This window comes from Eurosta solidaginis, chromosome 3 (assembly GCF_040869045.1).
Source record: "Eurosta solidaginis isolate ZX-2024a chromosome 3, ASM4086904v1, whole genome shotgun sequence".
Classification (NCBI taxonomy): domain Eukaryota; kingdom Metazoa; phylum Arthropoda; class Insecta; order Diptera; family Tephritidae; genus Eurosta; species Eurosta solidaginis.
The window spans coordinates 201,008,028-201,029,960 of NC_090321.1; the positions used below are offsets into that span (position 1 = coordinate 201,008,028).

The 21,933-nt window shown below is 36.8% G+C and overlaps 1 protein-coding gene across 10 annotated transcripts in view; it reads left to right on the forward strand.

Annotated features, from left to right (window-relative positions):
- exp (expansion) overlaps positions 1–21,933 on the forward strand; it is a 338,601-nt gene that overhangs the window by 196,560 nt on the left and 120,108 nt on the right. For all 10 annotated transcript variants that reach the window (XM_067774671.1, XM_067774674.1, XM_067774675.1 and 7 more), the window contains one exon: positions 18,062–18,219. In XM_067774671.1, the coding sequence (XP_067630772.1) occupies positions 18,062–18,219 (158 nt within the window). The remainder of the gene's footprint in view (positions 1–18,061; positions 18,220–21,933) is intronic.

Sequence of the window (21,933 nt, forward strand, 5' to 3'; positions counted from 1 at the left end):
TCTATGCGGGATCCCATCTGGGTCAATTCCGGACTATTTCGGGATCATTTTGGAATCCTTCCGGAATCATTTCTGTATGGTTTTCGCGATCCATCGTGGATCCCCTCGGAGCCATTTCGGAACTTTTTCTGGAGTTAGTCGGGATAATTTAGGGACCCTTCCTGGATATTTTCTGGATGGTTTCTGATATCCGTCCGGGAGCCCGTCAGGGTAATTTCGGAACTTTTTCGGGACTATTTCGGGATCAATTTGGTACCCTTCAGGCATCATTTCTGTGTGGTTATCTGGATAAATCTAGAATCGTGTCGTTGTCATTTCGGGTTTTTTTGGGACTACTTCGGGAACTTTTGGAAACACTTCCGGGGCGTTTCTGGATGGTTTTCGGGATCCGTCCGCGATAGCGTCGGGGTCATTTCGTGGCTTTTTCTGGATAATTTCGTTATCATTTTGGGATCCTATCAGGTTATCAGCTCATAAAGTTCTTTTTTTTACTCAATTACAAAAATAAAATGCATTAGACAGAAAAAAATTTTAAACAGATAACTTTATAAGCAAGCTAACGTGAATAGCCCACATATTTCATTTTCTCCTTGCGGACGGGGCCGCGGGTAAAGGCTAGTATATTATAAATGGGAAAGTTTGGATGTGAAGATGTTTGGATGTTTGTCCAGACGTTTGTCTTTGTGACTCAATCACCCAAGAACGGCTGGACCGATTTGGATGAAATTTTGCACACATCTAGCCAATAGTCTAGAAGGATCTACTAGCTATATATTTTTTAAAAGGGGCGTGGTCACCGCCCCCTAGAAGCAGTTATAATATAATTATTACATTATTACAGGCTACACGGATTTTGATGAAATTTGGGACACAGACAGTAGTCTACTAGCGAAATCTTTTTCGAACATGGAAAGAGGGGTGGGGGTCCCACGACACCTTCGAGCAATTACTTTTTAATAATTTTTACACATTATAACTTTACGTATACTGGCCTTCACCAATATCACAGACTCAAGGGTTCAAAAAAGTCGAGGGCTTACAAAGTGAGCAGTGACACCCTCCGTGTCCCTCCCCCTTCTATCCACCTCTGGTGTAAAATCTATAAATTGTTATAACTCAAAATAAATTTTCTCCAAAATCAAGAGTTTTTGGTATCTGGCACATACAGATCGAGATCTAAACAATTTTGGAAAAACGATCTGTGGTCCTCTCCTTCTCCTCCCGCCATCCGCCCTCCTTCAGTTGTTTTTATTAGCACGCTCTTATTAGCTTTACCTGTATGTTTCAATGTAACTCTTCATTCGCTCCAACGCGCCTGCTGCCTTATTAACATGGTTAGGGTCGTATCGAAACCCTTCCGGGATCATTTCTGGATGGTTTTCGGGATCCGTCCAGGATCCCGCCGGGGTCATTTCGGGACTTTTTCGGGACTATTTCGAGACTTTTTCGGGATCGTTTTGGGACCATTCCGGGATCATTTCTGTATAGTCTTCGGGATCCGTCCGGGATTCCGTCGGAGTATTTTCGGGATCATTTGCGTACCTTTGAGAGATAAATTCCTGATGGTTTCCGGGATAACTACGGGACCTTTCGGGGTTATTTTGGATCCCCTCCGTAATCATTTCTAGATGGTTTTCGGGATCCGTCCGGGATCCCGTCAGGGTCATTTCAGGACTATTAGGGGATCATTTGAAGACCGTTCCGGCATCATTTCTGAATAGTTTTCGAGATTCGTCCGAGATCGCGACGGGGTCATTTCGGGATCATTTGGGGCACCTAGCGGCATCATTTCTGGATGGTTTTCGGTATCCGTCCGGGATCCCGTCGCGGTCATTTCGGGACTTTTTCGGGATCATTTGGGGTCCCTTCCGTCATCATTTGTGCATGGTTTTCGTGATCCGTCCGGGATCCCGTCGGGTTCATTTCGGAACTAATTCGGGATCATTTGGGGTACATTCTGGCATCATTTCTAGATGGTTTTCGGGATCCGTGAGGTTTCCCGTCGGGCCATTTTAGGACTTTTTCGGGATCATTTGGGGTACCTTCCGGCATCATTTCTAGATGGTTTTCGGTATCCGTCCGGGATCCCGTCGGGGTCATTTCGGGACTTTTTCGGGATCAATTGGGGCCCCTTCCGGCATCATTTCTGGATGGTTTTCGGGATTCGTCCGGGACCCGTCGGGGTCATTTTAGGACTTTTTCGGGATCATTTGGGGTACCTTCCGGCATCATTTCTAGATGGTTTTCGGGATCCCGTCGGCGTCATTTCGTGACTTTTTCTCGACTGATACGGGCTCATTTGGGGACCCTTTCGGCATCATTTCTGGATAGTTTTCGGGATCTGTCCGGGATCAGGGTCATTTCGGAACTGTTCAGAGATCTTTTGAGAACCTTTCCGGCATCATTTCTGGATAGTTTTTCGGGATCCGTCCTGGATCCCGTCGGGATCATTTCGGGACTATTTCGGGATCATTTGGGGTATTTTCCGACATCATTTCTGTATGGTTTTCGGGATCCATCCGGGATCCCGTCGGGGTCATTTCGTGACTTTTTCGGGATCATTTGCCGACCCTTCAAAGATCAATTCTGGATGGTTTTCGGGATCCGTCCGGGATCCCGTCAGTGCCATTTCGGGAATTTTTCGGGACTATTTCGGAATCATTTAGGACCCCTCCTTGATAATTTCTGCATGATTTTCGGGATCAGTCCGGGATCCCGTCGGAGTTATTTCGGGACTTTTTCGGGACTATTTTGGGATCATTTTGGGACCATTTCGTGATAATTTCTGAATGATTTTCGGAATGCGTCCGGGATCCCGTCGGAGTTATTTCAGGACTTTTCCGGGATCATTTGGGGATCCCTCCAGATTCATTGATGGTTTTCGTGATCACGTCAGGGTCAAATCGGGTCTTCTTCGGGACTATTTCGAGATCATTTGGAGACCCTTCCGGCATTATTTCGGGATGTTTTTCGGGATCCATACGGAATCCCGTCAGCGTATTTTCGGAACTTTTTCAGGGCTATATCGGGTTCCGTCAAAAACATTTTGGAACTTTTTTGGGAGTATTTCGGACCATTTGAGAATAGATACTTCAGGGATAATTTGTGGATGACTTTCGGATTCCTGCAGGATCCCGTCAGGATCATTTTGGGACCCCTCCGGGATAATTTCTGGGTCATTTTCGGGATCTGACCGGGATCCCGGCGGAGTTATTTCTGGACTTTTCTGGGACTCTTTTCCGGATTATTTCGGGATCATTTTGGGACCCTTCCGGGATAATTTCTGTATGATTTTCGGGATCTGTCCGGGATTCCGTCGGAGTTTTTTCGAGGCTCTTTCCAGACTATTTCGAAATCATTTGCGGATCCTTCAGAGATCAATTGTGGATGGTTTTCTGGATCCCGTCAGGGTCATTTCACGAATTTTTCGGGACTATTTCGGAATCATTTTGGGACCCCTCATGGTTAATTTCTGGATGATTTTCGGGATCTGTCCGGGAATTTTATTATCATCTTGGGACCCTTCTGGGATCATTTTAGGTCTCTTCGCAACCGGTAGTTCAGCACACATGCCTTTTTAAATTATGAGCTTTTATGGCCGTGGATTTGTTACTAATTATTCGTAATTAAAATTCGGTATGTTTCATCTTCAATCTAAAACAGCTTTTTCGTTCTATTTTTGAGTTTTTTAAATGAATCGTGTAACGAAATGTTATAACTATGATTACGCTTTTTGTAATATTTTAACCAACTAAATACCCCAAAAAGTAACACTATTTTCATCTAAAAATTCTCTTTGGTTTTAGCTAATTGTAGTTTCACTCCTTTGTTCTATGAGTAGTAATTCTATTTTTTTAATTCGAGAAAACTGTATTGTGCTATTCATGAAAGCGTGCCGTTCAGCTTATCTTCTAATTTAGTTCTTTTTTTTTACTAAATTACAACAATAAAATACATTAGACAAAAATAATTTTTAAACCGATAACTTGATAAGCAGGCTAACGTGAATAGCACATATATTTTATTTTCTCCTTGCGGACGGGGCCGCGGGTAAAGGCAAGTTATCTATAAATCTTATAAAATAAAGTCGCTAAATGCCATGTATGCACATAACTTCACACAGATTGCTCCTATTTTAAAACGGTTTTTTGCATTTGAAAGCTTAGCTACGTGAGATGGTACAGTTAATATCATTTGAAGATATATATTATAGGGGCGTGGCAAATTTCCAAAATGTAGTAAAAAATCATAAAATTTTTGTTTACACAGCTATAACTCATAAACGGATGGATGGATTTAAAAAATTCTACTTTTCGGTAAAACTTTGAAATATTTACCTTCGATCTGCATGAAAAAAATACTTGATTCCTTTCTTATATCAGCCAAATTGTTTAAACAAAAGTAACATTTTTACCAAAAAATTCGTATGTGTGATTGATCGGTGTCAACTGTTCTCGCTAATTGCTTTTGAGTTAGGTATGATGCCACACATACGTACATATGTACATAGCATTCGCTGCGTTATTTAAATTCGGGCGTAGGTTGTGGTGTTAGTTACACTATTTATAACTCAAGAACGGATGAACAGATTTGGCTGAAAATTGGTAGAGGAAAATTGGGTAGCTTAGAACCAGGAGACAGACATAGGATACTTTGTATCCCGTTCTGGATAGGCTCTTGAGATCACAACGTGTAAAATGTGGGCATCAACTGGAAGCTGTGTATGGGTACTTTGATACGGGGTATTTTTCGTACCCGTGGGTGACTAGGGTCTCGATATTGAGGCCAAAACGTGGACCCTGATACCCCTAGAAAGTGTTTATACAAGAAGGATAACAAATGAAAGCTGTTGATGAGTCCTTTAGTACAGGGTAATTTTCATATCTGTTTGTGACTAGGGTCTTGAGATATAGCCCAAAATGTGGACCAGGGTAACACTAGGATGTGTTTTTACATTATGGTTATCAAATTGAAGCTGTTGATGAGTGCTTTAGTGCAGGGTAGTTTTCATACCTATAGGTGACTAGGGTCTCGAGATATAGGCCAAAACGTGGACCAGGGTAACACTTGGATGTGTTTTTACATTATGGGTATCAAACTGAAGCTGTTGATGTGTGCTTTAGTACAGAGTAATTTATACCGCTGGGTGACTAGGGTCTCGAGATATAGGCCAAAACGTGGAACCGGATACCCCTAGAATGTGTGTGTAATATGGATATCAAATGAAAGCTGTAGCTGAGAGCTCTAAAGTTCATTGTGATATTTGATTTAGTCGCATCAACCTGGCAAAACTGATAAATATGCATGCGAAGCCGAAATAAAGACAAGAATTAATAATACCCACATACCTATTTACATACGTCCTATTCGCTTTGTCTGAAATTTGGTATATAAATTTGCCTATATTAGTATTTACGATCCTACGGGCTGGGAATGCGATTAGGACTAGGATTGGGACTGAGACTCGGAGTGGGAATGGAACTCGGAATGGGACTGGAACAAAATACATACCACCCTCTGAAGGGAAGTTAAAGGAGACTGAGAAAGAATATAGTGAGGCGAAAATAGAGATAGATGAAGCGAAAAAGACGGAGGGAGGAGTGAATAAAATGATTAAGAAGAAGTGAAGAGGGGAGGGCAGAGTTTGAGAGAAAAGCTTATTAAAATGTATGCAGGTAGACCAAATTTAGGGCAGAACAACGTCTGACGGGTCTGCTATACTTATATAAATTGAAAATTTATTCAGACATTTTCGCTTAATCGCTCTGCAAACTGGCGCCAATTGGTCACACCAAGGGAGTTTAAATCATTTTCCAGCTGGTCCCACCAGCATAGTGGTTGGCGCACTCTTCCTCTACTTTCATAGACGGATTCCGATAAAAAAAATTTCTTAACAGTGGCGTCATCTTTCATTCGAATAACATGGCCTAGCCAGCGTAGCCACCGCGTTTTAATTCGCTGGACCATGTTGGTGTCTGCGTAAAGCTCATCATTAAATCTTCATTTCATCATTTAAATATACATACATTTCACATTAATTAAGTATTACTTAATATAATTTCGTTACTAATCCTAAAGTTAATTTTACGACTAAGGTTATACTACTCAATTATTTATGGCATATATGTTTGTAAATATATGAAATACGCTAGACGGTAATAACAAAGCTATAAAAAAATCTTTGCGAATAACATAAAATATTTGGCGAAAACAAAATTGCTTAAAGCGCATAAATTTTCTGGGCGTGCTCATAAAAATCGTGCAGCTGCTGCACCTTAAAATCCACGCTTCTAGCTTAGATGTGCCCAAATTGATGCTTACGAAAAAGTAGAACTACTACAGGCAGAGGTTAAGCAAAAAGTGCAATAATGTTAGACAAGTCATCACTATAGTAAATCATAGAATTCATAGCAATTTACAAAAATCAAATAAAATGAGTTAAATTTGTTGAAGCCGATTTTTTTAGGTGGAATTTTGTACATACAAATAATTTAAAATTTTTTATGGGCACGGTATGATAACCATGTTTAAAAGCGTCTTTTGAAAATCGTTTTATTTTAATTTATTTAATTTGAAAACTTTTAGTTTTATTTATTTTTTAATTTTTATTTAATTCCCAAACTAGTATTGATAAGATTAAGTGCCCCTACTGCTTGAGCTCATATCGACATTTTCATTACAACGATGAAGTTCGTTTCTTAAGTCTAAAGCTTGAGGCAGCGCAGTACGCACACAAAGTACTAAGAAGAAAAGGAAAAATATCCACACGTACACCATCCAACAGTGAACATTTTAGCTAAAATAAATATTTTTCAACTATTATATTACAATTAACAATAACTAAAAAAAGCAGTGAAGTAAAATAAAGCTAAATAAATAAATTTGTGCTACGAAATCCTGCAAAAAAAACTTTACTTAACAAAAAAAGCGGCATAAGTAAAATAGAAGAAATGAAAATGAAATGAAATTAGTGCAGCTGAGCATGACGAGTACTTAAATATCTGCCGCATGCATTTTATCTAACAGCTGCTACAAGCCACAACTGCAAACTTTTTCACACTCAATATATTTAGTAAAAATATTTAACTTGACAGACTTTTGCTGTGATCGCTGCGAAAAGAAAATGAAAATTTTACAGGTACGAAAAAGTGAACTAAAGTTTGTATAAAATGAGAAGTAAACGATTTTGGTGGGCCGTCAAGGAAACACAAGCGTTTAATTTCAACGTACAGGTTATATGAAGCAATTAATTTATATGACATTTTGTTGATTATTTGTCGCGAGCCACGTTAAATTTACATACATATTCAATTCATATATTTTGTTGTTTTGTTCTTGCTATATCTATAAAATATTAATCGGATTACAATTCAAATCTATAATATTGTCCTATCTTCGTTCATTTTCCAATTTCATAGGCATTTATAAACTTTAATGGATTTTCGATTATAACAGCGAATAGATTATAGATAATCTTCTATAATTTTCGATTACCTACCAATATTGATATTCTAACCTGCAAGCATGGAGTACCGTAACTACCCACACAATAATAAAAACCTCAAAACCACTAACACCATTGAACTGATAAAATACATAATCTTTCACCTTGTTACTTTACAACGTTCATATTATCTTTATTTCTACAGACATTTATATATTACAGTTAGTTTTTAATTATAATGGATATTCTTTCATTATTTTCGAGTGCATCAAAATTTTTCTTTTCTATTTGGCTTTGTCGACATGTCTACGTTTAGTCGCTTTTCAGCTATTGAAGACATTTAGATAATTTAACTATACCAAACATTTACGACCGGGCCGCAGCCGCCTTTCTCGCAATTTCTACTGGATATATGTTCAGCATGACGTTCATTGTCAAGGTAGGTGTTGTTCTGAGAGCGCCACTGATACCTATCAGCGCCGTCCGTTGCACTGACACTAACACTTTGGAGGTGCTCGCCGTGTCCAGTGCTTTCCATCAGCCCAGCACCCCATATAGCAGAATCGATTTGACCACCATCTCATAAAGCCAGTGTACAACTCTTGGCGAGAGTCCCCATCTGTTTCCGATAGCCCCTCCTAGCAGTACAATGTTACCGCAGCCTTCCTGGCTCTACCTTCCACATTGGGTCTCCAGGAAAGTTTCTTGTCCAAAACAATTCCCAAATATTTAACCCTATCAGAAAGTACCTACGGTACCCCTCCAATCGAGGGAGTTCTGAAATCGGGCATCTTGTATCTCCTTGTAAAAAGAATCAATTCCGGTTTTCCCGGGTTGACCGCCAATCCACATGATTCAGCCCACCTAGCCACAATATTCAGGTAGCCCTGCAGAACATCGCGCAGGGTGCCCAGAAATATGCACTAGAATAGCGAGGTCATCTGCATAGGCAACCACCCGACAACCATTGGCTTCCAGCTCCACAAGAAGCTCGTTGACTACCACAAACCAGAGCAGAAGAGATAGGACACCCCCCTGTGACATGCCCCTGTACACATTCCTTTCAATTATGGCCGCTCCCTACTCCGCTGCGACAATTCTGCCGCATAGAAGTTTGCTAATAAATTCAACCAGAGCCGCCTCGACTCCTAAATCCACCATAGCTCTTTCGATTGCCCCCCGGTAAGACATTGTTAAAACCCCTCGATGTGTTGAAGGGCACCCAGAGCAAACTCTTTGTGTTCAAGGGACCCCTCTATTTGCTTTACAATCGAATGGAGAGTCATTTCCGTCGACCTGCCCCTGCAGTACGCATGTTGTGAAGCCGACAGTAACCCCCGAGAAATCTTCTCCCGTAGGTACAAGTCAATCAACCGCTCAAACTTCTTAATAAAAAATGACGAGAGACTGGTTGCCAGGAATCCTTAGGTGATACATGAGATTTAAAGTTTATAAGATACAAACAGTTTTTTTTTTTTTTATTTACTTTTGTACATCAAGTTTTGTCGATTTTTATTTAGCGTTATCATAGACACATATATTCATCGATAATACTTAAGCTTGGCATTCACTTTATTCCTCGATAAATTTTCCATTTTTCTAGGATGAGTCGCAAAAAAGAATGTGACTATAGCCACGTTTGACCTCTTTATATGCGTTGGAGTGATCCCCTTTGTTTGGTCATGTCCTTTGCGGAGACCAATTGTACCTATTTATGCCTGAATGTTTAGTTTTATTTTACTTGTTGTCGGACAAATTCTTTTTTATCTCTCTTTTATACTTCTGCAGGTAATATCCGACACCATCTTCGCCAGGTTTGCTCTAATCTAACTTTTCCAATTTTTATCGAATTTTTGCAGTTATTATCGAATTTTTGGCAAATTTGTGTAATTGTTGTCAATTTGGTTTGACCAAAAATAGCATTCATCTTTTTCGTATAAAATTTCGGTTATTTGCAATTACTTTTCATAAACTTTTATTGGCTGCAAATTCGTTTTCGACTATTAATCATACATTTCGATTCGCATTTGTTCAACTCGTGTTTTTTCCATTTTTATCGGATTTAAACAAATTTTAACAATTTCTCGATTACCATTAATTAATCGAGTCGCTTTGAAATTTCTCCAACTTTTTGAACTAGTTCGCTTTTATCGGTTTCGATGGATTTCAAACGGGTTTTCTATCGAGCTTATGCGCTTTGTACATTATTTTATCAATTTCTATTGACCTTTATCGTTTATTACAAATTTTCCAAGCTTAATCGACAATTATCGATCTTTTCATTATCATGCCAATTATTCAGTTTTTATTGATTTTTTCGGATTATTTGTTTATGTCGCACAATATCGATTTCTATCGATTTTTTTTATTTTGCAGTACTTTATCAATTGTATCGAGCTCGTTTGCTCTATATCGAGACTAGCAAACAAACTGAAACGTTAAATGCTTCTTTCTTTAACTTCAGGCCACACCTATCGATTTTAGAATAAAGTTTTCGCTTTTGATGGATATTTCTAACCTATTTTGTTTTGTTGATTTTCCGACAGGGTGAATAAATGATGTAGATTGGAACGATTTTCCGTCATCCCTTGTCAAATTTGGTTTCGAAACAAACCGGCTTCGGCGTTGTGCCATCATAAGTGTCGATTTTCGTTCTGATCTGTTGTTGTCGTTTATCTTGTATTCCAATATACATTTCTCGATTTTTTCATTATCATTATTTTGAACTTAACACAATTTCTTTCATTGATTTTAGATGACATCCATCGAAATCTATTAAACCTATCGATTTTATTGTATGCTTATCTTTTTTAATAGATAATAATCAATTTTTCAATTATCGTGTCGATTATTGAATTTTGTTCGCTTGTATCAATATGTATCGAAATATTTGCCGAACTAAATTGTTGTAAATAGATTCTCAATATAAACTGAACATTTACCGGCTTCTTTTCTCGCTTTTAAATGATATTGTGAAGAATATTAGCATCACTAAGCTGTTAGTAAATAAAGGTACAACAACAATAAAGCAAGCTGCCACTCTTGTGTACATAAACAAATCAATCATCATTTACACACATACATACAGGGTAACGAAGAAATACTCACAAACACATGTAATCATCATCCGAAGTAGTTGCTCACACATGCACCCGCATATGGCTATAAGATAAACATAAACTACAAATATACATGTATATAGAAATTACCAAGTAGGAGATACAACTATTGTAGAAAGCCAAACGGCTATACCTTAGTAGAAAAATGCAGATGATGCAACAGAGAGTATAAAAGCAGCGCAAGCTGAGGTATGACTAATCAGTTTGATTTAAACATGCTATCAGCTGCGAAGTGAAGTATAATTATGAAGTATAATTGTACTGCTCACAAAGTAGTATAATAAAGCCGATTTTGCAATACAGAATATTGGAGTGATTTATTAAACAGTTTAGCGGTTCGAACGTTAGTAGAAGGTTTCAAATAAGCGGAATTTCCCAAAATTCGTTATAATCTATATATTAATACGCTAACAAAATTTCCATACAATCAATTGACAGGCTGTTTCGCATACTTAGCATACGTAAAATCATATTAAAGTGAATTGATTCGTATTGATCAGCCGCAGTGGATAGGCCTATTTTTGTTAAAAAATATTACTCTATTTCTTTATAATTAATAGAAAAAGTTTTTTTGTAAATTCGAACAATTCATACAAATATCGTACATCATTTTCGTGCACAAGGGCGCCATCTTTGGGAACAATTATCTAAGTGTTCTAATGCGAATTTCAAAGACCTAAACCTTTATGCACAAGCGCGCCGTCTTTGGGAACAACTATCTAAGTTTTCTTATGTGAATTTCAAATTTTATGTATACTCGCTAAATTCGAAAGCACAAATGTTTCACCTACATACAAATATGGTTCCCAATTATTGCCGCTTACCTATAATAGTCTCTACCAAAATTGTTCCAAAATAATTTGTAGCATACCAAAAAATCTTAAATAGAATTAATTTTTGACCGGCCCATTTTTTGTGGCAAATTTCACTTAAACGTAAATACATAAGTCTTTATTTAACAGATTCTTTGTTTTTTATTTTAGCTGTTTTCAAGAAAACATGAAATCACAAATAATGAGTTAAGTTTTGTTGAAACTAACTAATTTATTTATACAAATTAATGGCAAATTTTCCCGAAAATGTTTTTGAATTTGCAGATTTAATCCTCATTTTAGATAAAGTACGTCTTATACTGAACAAAAAAAAGTTACAAAAATATAACATAAAATTTTTTATATTGCCTTTTATGCTAATTTATTTTAGTTCTTATTTTATTATACTCAGTTGAGCAGAGCTCACAGAGTATATTAAGTTTGATTGGATAACGGTTGGTTGTACATATATAAAAGAATCGAGATAGATATAGACTTCCATATATCAAAATAATCAGGATCGAAAAAAAATTTGATTGAGCCATGTCCGTCCGTCCGTCCGTCGGTCCGTCCGTCCGTCCGTCCGTCCGTCCGTCCGTCCGTTAACACGATAACTTGAGTAAATTTTGAGGTATCTTGATGAAATTTGGTATGTAGATTCCTGGGCACTCATCTCAGATCGCTATTTAAAATGAACGATATCGGACTATAACCACGCCCACTTTTTCGATATCGAAAATTTCGAAAAACCGAAAAAATGCGATAATTCATTGCCAAAGGCGGTTAAAGCGATGAAACTTGGCAGATGGGTTGACGTTATGACACAGAATAGAAAATTAGTAAGATTTTGGACAATGGGCGTGGCACCGCCCACTTTTACAAGAAGGTAATTTAAAAGTTTTGCACGCTGTAATTTGGCAGTCGTTGAAGATATCATGATAAAATTTGGCAGGAACGCTACTACTATTACTATATATGTGCTAAATAAAAATTAGCAAAATTGGATGAAGAACACGCCCACTTTTTAAAAAAAATTTTTTTTTAATTCAAATTTTAACAAAAAAATTAATATCTTTACTGTATATAAGTAAATTAAGTCAAAATTCAACTCCTGTAATGATATGATGCAACAAAATACAAAAATAAAAGAAAATTTCAAAATGGGCGTGGCTCCGCCCAGTTTCATTTAGTTTGTCTAGAATACTTTTAATGCCATAAGCCGAACAAAAATTTACCAATCCTTCTCAAATTTGGTAGGGACATAGATTCTATGACGGTAACTGTTCTCTGTGAAAATGGGCGAAATCGGTGGAAGCCACGCCCAGTTTTTATACACAGTCCACCGTCTGTCCTTCCGCTCGGCCGTTAACACAATAACTTGAGCAAACAACGATATATCTTTACTAAACTTAGCCCACCTACTTATCTGAACTCACTTTATCTTGGTATAAAAAATGGCCGAAATCCGACCATAACCACGCCCACTTTATCGATATCGAAAATTACGAGAAATGAAAAAAATGCCATAATTCTATACCAAATACGAAAAAAGGGATGAAACATGGTAACTGGATTGGTTTATTGACGCAAAATATAACTTTGGAAAAAACTTTGTAAAATGGGTGTGACACCTACCATATTAAGTAGAAGAAAATGAAAAAGTTCTACAAGGCGAAATCAATAGCCCTTGGAATCTTGGCAGGAATACTGTTAGTGGTATTGCATATATAAATAAATTAGCAGTGCCCGACAGATGATTTTCTGGATCACCTGGTCCACATTTTGGTCGATATCGCGAGAACATATTCACATATACATCTAAGGGCCACTCGCTTTTAAAACCCTCATTAATACCTTTAATTTGATATCCATATCGTACAAACACATTCTAGAGTCACCCTTGGCCCACCCTAATGGCGATATCTCGAAAAGGCGTCCACCTATAGACCTAATACCCACTCCCTCTTAAAATGCTCAGTAACACCTTTCGTTTGATACCCATATCGTACAAACATTCTAGAGTCACCTCTGGCCCACCCTAATGGCGATATCTCGAAAAGGCGTCCACCTATAGACCTAATGTCCACTCCCTCTTAAAATGCTCAGTAACACCTTTCATTTGATACCCATATCGTACAAACATTCTAGAGTCACCCCTGGCCCACCCTATTGGCGATATCTCGAAAAGGCATCCACCTATAGACCTAATGCCCACTCCCTCTTAAAATGCTCAGTAACACATTTCGTTTGATACCCATATCGTACAAACATTCTAGAGTCACCCCTGGCCCACCCTAATGGCGATATCTCGAAAAGGCGTCCACCTATAGACCTAATGCCCACTCCCTCTTAAAATGCTCAGTAACACCTTTCGTTTGATACCCATATCGTACAAACATTCTAGAGTCACCCTTGGTCCACCTTTATGGCGATATCTCGAAAAGGCGTCCACCTATAGAACTAAGGATTATTCCCTTTTAAAATACTCATTACCACCTTTCATTTAATACCCATATCGTACAAACACATTCTAGAGTCACCCTGGCCCACCCTAATGGCGATAACTCTAAAAGGTGTCCACCTATAGACCTAATGCCCACTCCCTCTTAAAATGCTCAGTAACACCTTTCGTTTGATACCCATATCGTACAAACATTCTAGAGTCACCCTTGGTCCACCTTTATAGCGATATCTCGAAAAGGCGTCCACATATAGAACTAAGGATTACTCCCTTTTAAAATACTCATTACCACCTTTCATTTGATACCCATATCGTACAAACACATTCTAGAGTCAAACCTGGCCCACCCTAATGGCGATATCTCGAAAAGGCGTCCACCTATAGACCTAATGCCCACTCACTCTTAAAATGCTCAGTAACACCTTTCGTTTGATACCCATATCGTACAAACATTCTAGAGTCACCCTTGGTCCACCTTTATGGCGATATCTCGAAAAGGCGTCCACCTATAGAACTAAGGATTACTCCCTTTTAAATTACTCATTACCATCTTTCATTTGATACCCATATCATACAAACACATTCTAGAGTCACCCCTGGCCCACCCTAATGGCGACATTTCGAAAAGGCGTCCACCTATAGACCTATTGCCCACTCCCTCTTAAAATGCTCAGTAACACTTTTCGTTTGATACCCATATCGTACAAACAAATTCTAGAGTCAGCCCTGGTCCACCTTTATGGCGATATCCCTAAATGGCGTCCATCCATAGAACTATGGCCTACTCTCTCTTAAAATACTCTTTAATACCTTCCATTTGATACACATGACATACAACCACATTCCAGGGTTCCCTAGGTTCATTTTCCTACATGGTGATTTTCCTTATTTTGTCTCCATAGCTCTCAACTGAGTATGTAATGTTCGGTTGCACCCGAACTTAGCCTTCCCTACTTGTTTTATTATATATTCTCTTATTTCAAATTGGTTTGTTATTATTTAAATGCAACTTGACTGAATCGGAAAATTTCACGTTGTATATTAAACGAAGCAAAAAAACGTCCCAAAAACGTTTTTGATTTTAGGTCAAAACGGCAACCGGCATCATATCGTGCATAGTCAGTATATTACCCACTATATATTTATTATTAGGCTAACTTTGTTGGATTATATATCCATTAATCGGATGCTTAGATCCCATAACCCTAATTTTTTTATGTCGCTTAAAGTTATGAAATCAATTTTATTTTAGTAAATATGTTTGCGTGAAAACTTTAATGTTTTTGTTTGTTTTTCTTTTCTTTCTAATTTATTCTGCTTTGTTATATCTTAGTATTGCATTGCTCACAGCCGATATTTTGTCGTAGATATGGTCACATATATTCATGAAATTGAGTGTTTACAAATTTAATACAAATTAATTACGTACATAGATCTCAATGGGAATCCCAACATTAAATATCCGAACATTAGAATCTTCATATTTCCACAATGATCACATTAAACCCCGGAAAATGTATATGTGCACTTATTGCGTTTTTATATGGAACTGTTTGTTCACTTCACTTAATTTTTTCGCAATTTAAGTACTTTATTTTTTTCTTTAATTAAACATTTTGTAGTAAACTCTGCTTTCTTTCTCATTACATAATTTTTGTATATTTTAATTTTATTTTTTATGAAGGTATCCGCTATTCTACTCGAAATTTTTGTTTTGTGTCACACTTACATATTATATATGTATTTATACAAAATAAAACGGGTGGCGTGAAATAGTCTAAATTCCTTTAGCAAATTTCTTCGTTTTTAACTAAAAGTTGGTTTTTTTTTTTTTTTTAATTATGACACAATTGAAGTAAATGGGCGATATATGTATATGGGTTATATAGGCCTACTGGGGAACCGAGCTCCCAAAACTAACTTCGGTAGCGCGTCAACGGGGAACTTCCGGGTGGTGTGGAAAAACCTATTTTTCAATTCAATTTCAAGTAACTTCACCAAAATTCTATGTCAATTTCATTTGATTTTACATAATTTTTATATTTTTGTTGGAGGAACTCCATACCAAAATGTTATAATTACACGCGAAAAGTTTGTAGAAAATTTAAGAAAATACAATCAAAAAGTACAAGGTCTTAGATCAAATTCAAAATTTTAAGGAAAAAGTTAAGTAAGTTAGACCAGTTTGCTATATTTCCAACACTTGATGCATAGACTGAGTTGAAAAAAATACACGTTGGTCGAATTTCGACCACAGGCGATACTAATATCTATTGATTTAAGTTTTTGGCCATCTATTTTAGTGGATGCTTATCAATTTACTACATACTTATCGACTTTTTAATATTTGTACGGATTATTGGGTTTTGTTAACGTTCAATGATATCCATCTAGATTTATCGATTCTCATAGATTGTTTTCATTGAATCTTTATTAACGATTGGTATCAAGCTTTAACTACTATATGTTCCAAACTGTTTGTTTATTTTTTTCAACTATTATTTCTATCAAACTATTTTATGAGCTCGAGGCCTTATCCAAATAAAAACGCAGTATAAATATTTTATATTTGTATTTTTATTTTGCATGGATATTTCGACTTCAGTCTGAAGTCAACATCAGGAACAATTGAGTATGTTATACAGAAATATCGAATTCAAAATAAGAATACAAATATAAAATATTTATACTGCGTTTTCATTTGGATAAGGCCTCGAGCTCATAAAATAGTTTAATAAATTTTAAAGATTAAAGGCCAATAATAACTTTTAAAAAATATTATTTCTATCGATTTTTTTAAATTTATTAGTGCATATTATTTCCCTCATCGGAATACTTTTCAGTTTATATAGACTTCACAGTATCTCTGTGGATTTTTATTGTTTTTGGTATTTTGTAAGTTATCGACAATAAGTTAGAGATAAACTTTTTTACTGTTTTCTATTCTAATTGATTAATTTCGAATAAAAATAATATTTGTTTCTGTTATTCTTTGGACTGCGGATTTTAACGGTTTATTGTCTTTTTGTACCCCTTCCCTTCTTAGTTAACTCATGTTAAGCATATTCTACGTCGAAACAAATATCCACCACAACAACAATATCATTTCAAACATTGAACAGCTGTAGGCGCTGTATCGTAGATACATCATACAAACACATGTTTGCAATTGGCTGCTTAGACAACTATCAAACGGTAATAGCGAAAACTTAAGCAAAACTAGCAACAAAACAGGGCACGTAATGCATAACGATCGAAATAAAAACAAACCGAACGAAAAGGTGCAACAAAGGTGCAAGCTGGCACATTTTGACATACAAAAGTATTTGATATCATTTTGCAACGACTGATTGGCGGCATTTCGTTTGTCGTTGGTTTTTTGATGCTTTTTATTTTGGCTACACCTACAGACAACAAAAAAAAGTAATGTTTTTATTTTCTTAGGAGCGAGTAAAAGTTAGCTGGCACTCACAAGGCCGTTCACGGCAATAGAAACAACAACAATTTGAACGAATTAATATACCATAAAGCGCTGCAAGCACAGGTCTTAGGTGTGGCTTGGGTTTGAGTAAAAATTTTTTGGTATAAATTTAATATTATTTGCCATGCAAATGAAAACGAAAATGAAACTTTTTCAGTTTTTTTTTACTTTTATAAAACGAACACAAAAAAACTATAAGTATAAGTATTATAACAACAAAAAATAAAAGCAGTTTGTTTCCTAAGTCTTTCATATTAATGTGTTAATAGCCGTGTTTTTTAACACGCGTATATCCGTTTACGCTTAAACTTTATATTGACTGCTAAGAGACAAACTATAAATACACCTCTGAAATTGCTGCGCATAAATTTTGTCCTACTAAATTTCAATACGCATTATACTCAGATGTAACTGAAATATGTGTCTTTGTTTCACCCTGTACACTAATTCTATGTATTATATGTGTGTCCACAATTCATCGCAACTGATTCAGCTATATGTTATACCCTATGGCCATCAGAGCGTTGCGTCTCCGCTTTTCGGTACACCCTGTTGCTGTAGCTAGTTGTTTTACCACAGCCGCTAGATGGGTCTCCTAAGCATTATCTAAGCGAAGATAGGCGTTTTTTAACACGCGCAAACGAAACGTATACGCGCGTGTTAAAAAACACGGCTAATATATCGAGTTTTGTTTCCACACGTGCTATCTTTTTGAAAAACGTTTCGTTTGTGTTTTTTTTTCAGGAGCATATACAAGAAGTACTAGACAAATGGACACAAATCGATGATGAGATTTGGGCAAAAGTAATTGTCTTTGAACGCAATAGGCGTGTAGCAAAAGCCTATGCACGCGCACCAGTGCTTACGATAAATGGCTCCGATGATGGTTTTGATGGAATGCGGTAAGTGAATAAAGGCATTTGTTTATACCAATGTTCTTTAATCGATTAATAAGTTTAAAAGGAATGAAATTTTAAATCTTAATAATGAGTGTAAAAATTTTCTTATGAAAGAGAAAAGCCAAAGCCTCTCTAGAAGGAAATTTGAATTTACGAAAAAAAAAAACTGAAAAGATGCTGACATAGCAAACTTTTGTCTAAGAAAAACCCTTTAACAATGGTAAACAGTTCTGCTCAAAAATATGACTATAATCTTAAATTTCTAGCCTTGCAATAAAACTCCACCTTGAAATCTGCTACTTCCGGATTGGAAATAAGCAAGGCGTTGAGTATGCTACGAGCCGATACAAATTGCTTTTCAAAGCTCAGCAAATCAATACAAGGTGCTCTAATATCCCTCGTAAATTCTTATCCAAGATCAGAATGGACAAAATGAAAGTTTCTCTAAATGTAAACCGCTTCCTAGAGGAATTTGAGCCCAAATTTTCAAGTGACATTAAATTCCTGTATATTTCTTGGGTCGTCAACTTAATTGGACATATCGATTTCAGTGGGTGACGAAGTTTATAACGTAGCTTGTAGCTGTTCGTCCAAAAATTTTAGTACAAAAATTTCCAATTTTGTTCTTATTTTTGTGTTTTTTACTGCCATTCTCCAATCGTAAGAAACAGCTACTTCACATCAAATAAAATTCCAATTTACAACATGATGAAATGAGTAACACTTTGATTCATTAATCCACACGGAATATATTGAAGGTACACAGGAGTATAATACACACATTTTCTACAATACCTTGGGATTTTGCCCAGCACTCAGCACAGATGATTGCTTACATAAGTTTAAGAAGATGAAGTGATAAAATTTCAAAAAAAAAACTTCCTCAAAACCAGGTCATACTACACTCCACACACTTTGATAAGTAATTTACAGCGCGAGTAATACGTAAAGTTAGGTTGAACTGGCCGGTCCATGAGGACCTCACATAGACTGAATGAATCCGTAGTGTTACAAGAAATTTATTATAATGACCAAACTGAAAAATCCTATCATAAACCAGGACCTATGTTATAAAATAACTCCGTCATCTTGGCAAATACTAGAAGCTTTCTAGGACTTAAGCCACTTGCTACTTCTAAATCTGACAGCTGTATCACTCCTAATAGCTGAAATCTAATCCTGGCAAGAGCAGGCCATGAGCACTAAACGTGCTCGATCGTTTCCCCCTCCATGTGATGCCAGAAGGCAGTTTCCAATCAGAATACCCATCATGAGTCTAAAGTCCTCTATTTTTAATGATAGAAACAACTTTTTTAGTCCAAAGTTTTAAGACCTACACATAATCTTCGACACTTTACAGCCCCGCGCTTGAACCCACGCCTTTCCCGCTTGGTCGAACGTGTGCACCTCTCGCGTTCTCTTTGTCTTGTCAAATTTAATTGGGACGTTTAGGAAGCAAGTTTCAGGGGATGCGCCCTTTTTAGCTAGTTCATCTGCTTTTTCATTCCCATCTATTCCCATTTGCCTTGGGACCTAATATAGAGGTATGCTTCTCCCTTTCCCGATTCTTTCCAGAGACTGCTGAGTTAGAGTGTAACACACGAGTAATAAAGAAGGGCGAATCTAAAAACATGGGACATTGAACCTAATTCAATCAGAATGAAGGGTAAAGTGCGCTTTTCACCGTAAATATTTGCCTATAAGGCTATTTGAGCACTTTAAAACATCGACTCATAGTTTCATTACGTGCTTTTATTTATTTTCCAGAAACGCTCATTTTATGGACAGCTATGCTTCGATCTTCAAAAGCTATTAACCTCGTTTTGTTTCGATATTCGAAGGCATATAACTTCATTTAGAAAGGGCCAAAGACCTCGAAAAAATACTGTGATGATATAAGTTACCTCCCACTGAGATCGGTTACCTTCACTGACTCTGGTATATTTTGAAGGATCAACCAAATTCCATGATTTATTACGAAGAAATAAGGAGGGAGAAATAAAAAGCTCTAAACACCACTCGTTGTTGACCTGGTATTTATACTCAGTTGAGTAGAGCTCACAGAGTATGGATAACGGTTGGTTGTACAGGTATAAAGGAATCGAGATAGATATAGACTTCCATATATCAAAATCATCAGTATCGAAAAAAAATTTGATTGAGCCATGTCCGTCCGTCCGCCGTCTGTCCGTTAACACGATAACTTGAGTAAATTTTGAGATATCTTGATGAAATTTGGTACGTAGATTCCTGGGCAATCATCTCAGATCGCTGTTTAAAATGAACGATAGCGGACTATAACCACGCCCAATTTTTCGATATCGAAAATTTCGAAAAACCGAAAAATGCGATAATTCATTGCCAAAGACGGAAAAAGCGATGAAACTTGGTAGATGGGTTTACCTTATGACGCAGAATAGAAATTTATTAAGATTTTGGACAATGGGCGTGGCACTACCCACTTTTAAAAGAAGGTAATTTAAAAGTTTTGCAAGCTGTAATTTGGCAGTGGTTGAAGATATCATGATGACATTTGGCAGCAACATTGCTACTATTACTGTATATGTGCTAAATAAAAAGTAGCAAAATCGGATGAAGAACACGCCCACTTTTTAAAAAAAAAATTTTTAAAAGTCAAATTTTAACAAAAAATTTACTATCTTTACTGTATAGAGTTAATTAAGTCAACATTCAACCCCAGTAATAATATGATGCAGCAAAAGACAAAAATAAAAGAAATTTTCAAAATGGGCGTGGCTCCGCCCATTTTCATTTAGTTTGTCTAGAATACTTTTAATGCCATAAGTCGAACAAAAATTTACCAATCCTTTTTAATTTGGTAGGGGCATAGATTCTATGACGGTAACTGTTTTCTGTGAAAATGGGCGAAATCGGTTGAAGCCACGCCCAGTTTTTATACACAGTCCACCGTCTGTCCTTCCGCTCGGCCGCTAACCCGATAACTTGAGCAAAAACTGATATATCTTTACTAAACTAAGTCCACGTACTTATCTGAACTCACTTTATCTGGGTATAAAAAATGGCCGAAATCCGACTATAACCACGCCCACTTTTTCGATATCGAAAATTACGAAAAATGAAAAAAATTCCATAATTCTATACCAAATACTAAAAAGGGATGAAACATGGTAATTTGATTGCTTTAATGACGCAAAATATAACTTTAGAAAAAAATTTGTAAAATGGGTGTGACATCTACCATATTAAGTAGAGAAAATGAAAAAGTTCTACATGGCGAAATCAACAGCCCTTGGAATATTGGCAGGAATAATGTTCGTGATATTGCATATATAAATAAATTAGCAGTACCCGACAGATGATTTTCTGGATCATCCTGGTCCACATTTTGGTCGATATCGCGAAAACTCCTTCACATATACATCTAAGGGTCACTCGCTTTTAAAACCCTCATTAATACCTTTCGTTTGATACCCATACCGTACAAACATTCTAGAGTCACCCTTGGTTCACCTTTATGGCGATATCTCGAAAAGGCGTCCACCTATAGAACTAAGGATTACTCCCTTTTAAAATACTCATTACCACCTTTCATTTGATACCCATATCGCACAAACACATTCTAGAGTCACCCCTGGCCCACCCTAATAGCGATATCTCGAAAAGGCGTCCACCTATAGACCTAATGCCCACTCCCTCTTAAAATGCTCAGTAACACCTTTCATTTGATTCCCATAT